The sequence below is a fragment of the Cygnus atratus genome, chromosome 3, assembly GCF_013377495.2.
Source record: "Cygnus atratus isolate AKBS03 ecotype Queensland, Australia chromosome 3, CAtr_DNAZoo_HiC_assembly, whole genome shotgun sequence".
Taxonomy (NCBI): domain Eukaryota; kingdom Metazoa; phylum Chordata; class Aves; order Anseriformes; family Anatidae; genus Cygnus; species Cygnus atratus.
This window is the reverse complement of record NC_066364.1, coordinates 119,210,669-119,218,081: the sequence shown is the minus strand read 5'-3', so window position 1 is coordinate 119,218,081 and position 7,413 is coordinate 119,210,669. Positions and strand designations below refer to the sequence as shown.

Below are 7,413 nucleotides of genomic sequence, written 5' to 3'. Positions count from 1 at the left end.
GCACAGAGATACCTATCTTTATCGTCACAGGCTTCTCCCACCTTTACAAGAAGTTATAATCCCCTTCTGATAGCATCAGCAGCTCTGCAGGTATTCTCAGCTTTCTCTTCGCAGCATCTCAGAGTACTTTCGGTACCCTCAGAAAGTAGTGTTACCACGCTAGAGCCTGAATTTGACCCTTCAGCTTTTTTTTTTCTCCAGTTTTCCTTCAGAGCAGTGACATTGTTTCTTTGCAAGACTATCTGAAGACTAGGGAGTCAATGTAATATATAGGAAATTAGCTTGTTTAGCAGAAATGACACTCAGGAATTGGGCTGCAGAATGTTATCTGCTGAGGTTTCTCCCCCCCCCCCATTGCTATTTCTGTACTTTCATTTTGTTAAATCTCGTTTCCTATATTTTTGCTTTCTCTTCATGCACATTTTTCTTCCTATTTGCAAGCTCTCCTGATTTTTTAAATATCAAACTCTGTTTTCAGATCAAGGCAGATGTCCTGTTTGAGTTAAATGTTACATCCCAGCCATCGGATACAGCCCTCAAACAATTTGCAGAGAAAAGTGAGCCTTTCGTGGTGCTACTAAAATACCTTTTTTCTTGTGAGGTTTTCTTTGGGCACACTGTACACTTTGTCTTTCACTTGGCACATTCTGTCCCTTGGCTCAGCTGTTTCTTCCTAGGACAATTCTCATGGTCTGTAGATTATTTTGCAAAAGCAGAAAGCTGTCTCCCAAGGCTGGACAGTAGCTAGAACTTCCTTACTCTTGAGCCCTGGACACTTCTTCTTACCCACAAAATTGTTGTTTGCATTTCACCATCTTATTTGTGTAAATACTTCCATTTGTCTTCATATGGAAATTTGGTCCCTGGCTCTGTAGATCCAGGCTACCATTTCTTTCAGTTGTCTTCCTGACAGAAACTGCAATAAGTACTCTACACCTCAGTGAGTTCTTACTTCTCCGAAGTCCAGCTTTCCCCAGCCATTTGCTTCCCATTTCTTAGAAAATGATAATACTTATTGTCATGACTTGAACCAAGGATTCCCCCAAACCACATGTTGAACCATGATTTCAAACACGTTTTTAATGCTTCTATTGTTTCTCCCTCTTTTGATTTCCCATATGAAGCTGGTATCTTCAAAATAAATCATCCTTTTCAGAATGCACTAGCTTTCCAGTTCCCACCAGGATGCTTCATACATCTCTTGTTCTTTGATGATTGTCTGTCAAACAAATACAACACCTATGAGCACATCTACGAAAAAGTTACTGTACTCCCATCAATCTTCCTCCCGCTTCCTTTTGTGTTTCCACAGGTTCTGAGAAAAAAAAATCCGGTATGCTACTTATATGTGAACAGAGAAAGTATGCCACTGCAGCAGCGGTGATATGCTGAAAGCTAGTAATTGACTGTGATCTGTAGCTAGCAACACCCTCTTGTTTAGGTGAGCAATTATAAAAGTGAGAGGTGAAGAAAGCTCACAGCAGTGTACAAATGCTTGAAGATACCACAGGATAAGCTTGCTCACTGCAGACACATCCTCATAGTACAGATGGCTGTGTGTGCCAGAGTGCCCACAAGGTGGGTGCTGCTGACTTCAGGAAGGCTTGTTTTTAAGGGAATAAAAAAATAATCTGATTGTCCCTCCAGATTCTGGAAGCCGAGTACACCCCAGAGCAGTATTTCTGCATGTTTTGCTGTGACACCATAACCAAGGGAAAACAGCAGATGCTGGAAGCCAGGCAGCTAGTTACACATGGATGACATTTAATTACTCAGAAATGCACGTCAACTCATCATTCCTTTAGCAAAATCTGGCTGGTCTCATCAGAAAAAGTCTAATTGCCTGACACCTAGTGCTGGTAGTCAGAGATGCAGCTACAAGTGTTTTAGCCCTCTCAGTCTTTGAGAGTGTTGCAGGCTGTCTGCAGTGGACTATACAACCTTTCTGTACTCAGTACAAGAGAACAGCCACCTCAGGTGCCCACCACCAGTGTCAGTAGCTGAGGTAAGTTGGTGGAATCCAGGCTTACAACAAGTTATGCTAATCCATATCACACAAGTATCTGAAGTGTTGTCAAGAGGAATTGTACAACACACCAATAAATGACTGCAGAGTAACAGAGCACTAGTAGGCCCTGCCAGTCCTGGTTAATAGTTTAAGGTATATTGTATTTTCTAAGTGCCCTGTTTGCCTTTGGAAAGTGGCTTCCCATAAAGTGTTGTAGAATCCACAGGGCAGGGCTGTCAAAATGAAACTGACATGAAATGCACACAGACTGAGCGCTCTTCATTTCATCACATTTAGTAGGAAAAGGTCTGAAAGCACTGTTGAGGGGTGAGAAGAAAACAGAATACCCTAACTAGCGTATGTTGGGCAGAGTGAAAGCTATTTCAGGCATCTGTACCACCAGCATGTAGGGTGCAGGGGCATTTACCATGGAGCAGGCCCCTGGAGAGCCTGCAGAAGTGGAGAAGAAGCAAAGCAAGTGGGTTCTAAGGGGTGATCCAGCTCCAGCTTTGAGACAGGCGGCCTTGGAATATGGCAAAGACAGGCATGCAGGGGGCTGAGGTGGCAGTGGAAGGACCCAAATCCTTCAGCCCAGTTGTGAATGCTGAGTGCTCACAGACCATGACACCATCTTTCCTACCTGAATAATTTTGTGTAGGAACATAGAATATAGACATAGAATACCCTGAGTTGGAAGGGACTCACAAGGATCAAGTCCAACTCCACAAGACCAACCAAAACATCAAAAATAAAATAATAAAAAAGACAAAAATCAGTATACATATTCCATCGTATGCTCGCATCCCTGAGTGCTACGAGTAGACCTGCTCACTTGCAAATTAAAGTGGTGATTTCTATAAAACAGCCAGCCTCAATGAGCTGGCGTGAGGAGATCCCACAAGAACGAGAATAAATGATGCAATAAACGATAGCAGAATCACACTTCTCCCTGAGGAACCCAGGCGTGAGATCGGCCTTGACTCAACCCACGCCCCAGAGGCTCTGCATCACGGATCGCGGTGCCTGTACCGCCCAAAGGGCGCTCTGAACAGGAGCCCCTCGGGCTCACCGCCAACCCCCAGCGGTCAGCACGCAATCCCACCCCGCGCCCTTCCCGCCCGCCCGCCATTTTGCGTCCCACCGGCCCCCGCGCGCGGCGCGGAGCAGGGCGGGAGCCGCAAGATGGCCGCGCCCGTGTGAGAGCCGCCACCGGCGCCTGCCCGCCCTGCCGCGCCGCCCGTGCCTGAGCGCGGCGCAGCTCCGCCGGCCGCGCGGGGCCCCGGGGCCTCAGCTGCGCGGCGGGCGTGCGCGCCCCGGAAATAATGAGGATATCGGGCCCCCATGTCGGACCACTGTGAAGAGAGGGCGACGATGATCGCGGCCGGCGACCTGCAGGAGTTCGCCCCCCGGGGCCGCGAGCACTGCCGGCGCCACCCCAGCGCCCTCACCCTCCAGCTGCGGCGGCTGCAGCCCGCCTCCGAGCTGTGCTCCTCCGACGGGGCGGCCGGCCTGGTGGGGTCCCTCCGCGAGGTCACCATCCACGAGCGGCAGCGGGTACGGCTCACATAAGCACCGCGCCCCCCGGTAACAGGCGTCGCTCATTAGTTAATTGCCCTTGATCACCTTCCGGGAGTACCCGCCGCACTGACGTTGTCCTTGTTGCTGTTAACAACAGGGATGATCCATCAGAAGACACCTGAAGTACAAACCACATCCCTCTTGTATCCCGTGCTTTCTAAAAATTCTACTTCCTCAGGAAATTGCCTGAATCAAGCTGACAGATCGGTGAATGATCACTTAGAAATTGTCATCTGTTGTGATCGCTCGTTAGGCTGTCGCCCTGCAGTGTCTTGTAACTTTTCCTAAAAAAAAACTTTTTTTTTTTTTTTTTTTTAGGAAAGTTGGCAGTTGAGGAAGGGTGCCAGCGATGTTGGGGAAGAAGTGGACTACGATGAAGAGTTGTATGTGGCCAGCAATATGGTTATCTGGAGCAAAGGAAGTAAAAACCAAGCGTCTACCGTTTATAAAGCTTTCACTGTTGACAGCCCTGTTCTACAGGTATGAAAACGTGGAAAAACGGTGACTGAATGAACGCACATTAGCTAAATACCTGCTGTCCACCTTAAATAGTACTTCATTGTTTTGAGGTGGAGTTGTTTTAGGAAATACAGACAGATGAGATTCAATAGTAACATCAGATTGTTCTTCAGACATAACTCCGCTGTATTTGGTTTTAGGCCTTGTGGTGTGACTTCACTATACCCCAGGAAAAATCTGAAAAAGTTGATGGTAAGTTTTATGCTTATTGTAACGCCAAACAAATACTTTGAGTTCAGTTCTCAGCATGAGATGTTAGTCATCAGGAATTGCTGTATCAAGACTGCTACCCTGCCCCTTGAGTTTACGTTTTGTATATAGTGAATGTCTACGAAAAGAGAGAATTTTACTGTTTTTTGTTTGTTCTGCAGTTTTGGGCAGTGATGAAATAGTAGAGAAATGCATCTGCATATTGCAGAACTCGTGTATAAATGTGCATAGCATAGAGGGAAAGGATTACATTGCTGCTTTACCCTTTCAGGTAAGTGCTTAACCTTTTTTTCCATAAATGGGCTTGTCATCTCATTGCACACTACCGTGGTGGGGAGGCGTGCGTAAAGCACTGCTGTTGGTGGCTGCCTGAATTCTTCATTCTAGTGGGTGAACGCATCAAAGCTGATGAGTGTGGTGGTGCTGTTAGGGCATTGGAATACTTTTGGAAGTGCAGTGGTGTAGCCAGTTGTAAGAAGCGGGATAGTACGGGAACGCCAGCTTGGTAGTTGGAGAACCTGCGCCGACTGACGTTACCCTTGTCTCAAGAAAAGGACTAAGCATCTTATTTTGCTATAATGAGATATTCAAACATGAAACATAATTGATGCAGTAAATACTTGATATCTTTGTCATGACTATATCTGTAATTCTTTATAGGTTGCAAATGTCTGGCCAACAAAATTTGGTTTGTTATTTGAGCGTAGTAGTTCTTCACATGAAGTACCTCCAAGTCCACCCAGGTATGTAATGAGTGGATTTTGATTGGTTTGCTGTAGGCTGTTTGTTAATGTAATACAGGGGTATAAGAGTTGAAGAGCAATAATGAAAGGATCTGTGTGTTCATCAAAGGGACAGGTGAAATGGGAACTCACAGGAAGGGGCTGTATGCCGAGTCATAACCTCCTCTGATACTGTGTTGTCTTTACTTGGGAGTGGTGATCCTGAGAACAGGATTTGGGAAGCAAGTAGAGTATTACTAACCTAATTTTATTAAGGTTTGACCTGGGAATTGGTTTCAGTCTGTGATAGCGGATGGGGAGATTCACTGGGAGAATTGTCACTGAGAATTTTTCTCTCAGCTGCAACATGCTTTGAAGGTATGGAGCATCCAGCCCTGTATTTGTAGACCATGTGCTTGGTAGCTTGACATATAGCTGAAGACAAGAGTAAGGAGTTGATTGGCTTGAATATATCTGCAGCTTGTATATATTTACAGCTTGAATATACCTACTTGCTCTCTGTTGGTCTTTATGTATACATTCCAGGTACATGTGATTGTCTAGTTCTTGTTAAAATTGGGACTAGAAATAGAGGTCTGGAAAATATTCAAGAGAGAAAAATCTGGAAAAGAAAACGTTTCCGTGAGCTAACTGCAGTGGGTGTTCTGTTCTAATTTTGGTACAGGCTTAAACGTTAGCTCAGATAAATAGTCCACTTAATGTGCTGCTGTGGTGTGCTCTCACCACCCTGCCAATGGGGACAGTGAAATGTCTTTATCCACTTACGAATGGAGTTAGGCAGTGAGTTAGGGGATTTGTTCCATTGAATCTGAACCCTTGATAATGTCTTAGGTCTTCCAGCCTGCTATTGCATGTTTTGTGTCTAGTGGCTGGCCTTGGCCAGCCATCTGCACTGGACCCCTTTGGGATTACTGGATTACTACAGAATGAAGTTGTACCTGTCGCAGGCTTTTCTGCTCTCTGGTACTTTGCAAAAATCATGGTTGATCCTACATAATCTGGCCTTCCATGAAAATTCTTACTGCCACCACAGATGGATGGCACTATTGCTGCTCTGTGGTGGATACGGATTACCTGATGGCTGTCTGCTGGTCTGGAACCTGGGTGGGGAGTTGTGGAACTCAGACTCAGCCGAAGAGTTTGGGTTAAGAGTTTTCTCCTTCTCCTTGTAACTCCCTGGTACCAGCTCTGTTCAGTCAAGCTGGCTAAAGTTTGTCATGTGGCCACCAGGTGGGGTCATTCTCAAATGCTCTGAGAAAATGTAAAACAAAACCTAGACATTTTTGGTAGACCAACCTTTGCCTGACTCTGCTCAGTTAACCAGAAAAGCTTACATTAATGGGATATATGTCTCTGCTGTTAGCTTTTAGGCTCAGATTTGTTAAGGTCTGAGGAGTTGTTTTGGGATTGCAGCACATGCACTGGTTACATGAGAGAGCAATTATGCTTGTTAGCATTTGTTTTTTGAACATGATTTGTTTCATTTCTTTCTAGAGAACCTTTGCCCACTATGTTCAGCATGCTGCATCCATTAGATGAGATAACACCTCTTGTCTGTAAGTCTGGAGGTAAGTTTAGATCTTGACATCAAATGCTAAATGTATCACTCAAGCATTTTCTGTATTACAAAATTGGCAAATAATCACTCATTCAAGAAATCAGGATTGGGTTGTTTTAGCTGCTTCATGAACAGGGAAACTCTTCAAGAAAGAAGCCCAGACTGCAGGGGAAAAAAAAAAAGAGTATGAAAAATGCTAACCTTGTAAATGATAACACTGCTGTGGAAATAATGTTTTCATCTTAACTGAAGTTAACTACTTCTTTAGCAGGTGTGTTTGGCTCTGCTAGAGTGCAGTATGTTGCTGATTACACCATGAGGATTGTGTTCCTCAGTGCTGAACCTTCCATTGTGATGACCTATGATACCGTGCAGAGTTTACATACTGTTTGGGCTCTTCGTAGAGTAAAGCCAGAGGTACAATTTTATTACTGACTAAATACTGTTATAAAATTTTTGTGTGTGTGTTTACATGCCATTATGGCCATGGCGGTTAGAAATGGCTGATTATTTATTTATGCCAAAAAATAGGGTGACATTAAAAAAAAAAACTTTCATGTTTTTGACTGTACTGCAGTCATGGAGATCACATGATAGTGATGGCAATGTACTATACTGTGCTTATCATGATGTTCCTTCCATTGTACCAGAAAGTTTGGACTGTGCTCAAACTGTTGTTTTCCATAAGAAAAGTGACAGCTTACTGCCTGAAAACCGCGGGAGTAGTTATGGTGACTGGAAGGGAGAGAGCATGGTTGGAAGGAATAATTTTTAGGCTAAGTACCTACATAGGCATA

The 7,413-nt window shown here is 44.7% G+C and overlaps 1 protein-coding gene across 4 annotated transcripts in view; it reads left to right on the top strand.

Moving 5' to 3' along the window:
• Positions 1–3,147: 3,147 nt before the first annotated feature.
• Positions 3,148–7,413, top strand: part of ANAPC1 (anaphase promoting complex subunit 1) — a 36,119-nt gene continuing 31,853 nt past the window's right edge. For 2 of the 4 annotated variants that reach the window (XM_035565398.2, XM_035565396.2), the window contains exons 1-7: positions 3,167–3,562; positions 3,905–4,066; positions 4,246–4,297; positions 4,477–4,586; positions 4,976–5,058; positions 6,553–6,626; positions 6,888–7,033. In XM_035565398.2, coding sequence (XP_035421291.1) covers positions 3,350–3,562; positions 3,905–4,066; positions 4,246–4,297; positions 4,477–4,586; positions 4,976–5,058; positions 6,553–6,626; positions 6,888–7,033 — 840 coding nt within the window. In that variant the 5' untranslated portion in view covers positions 3,167–3,349. Of the gene's footprint in view, positions 3,563–3,904; positions 4,067–4,245; positions 4,298–4,476; positions 4,587–4,975; positions 5,059–6,552; positions 6,627–6,884; positions 7,034–7,413 lie in introns of all 4 variants that reach the window. The other 2 variants (XM_035565397.2, XM_035565395.2) reach the window with 2 other exon arrangements.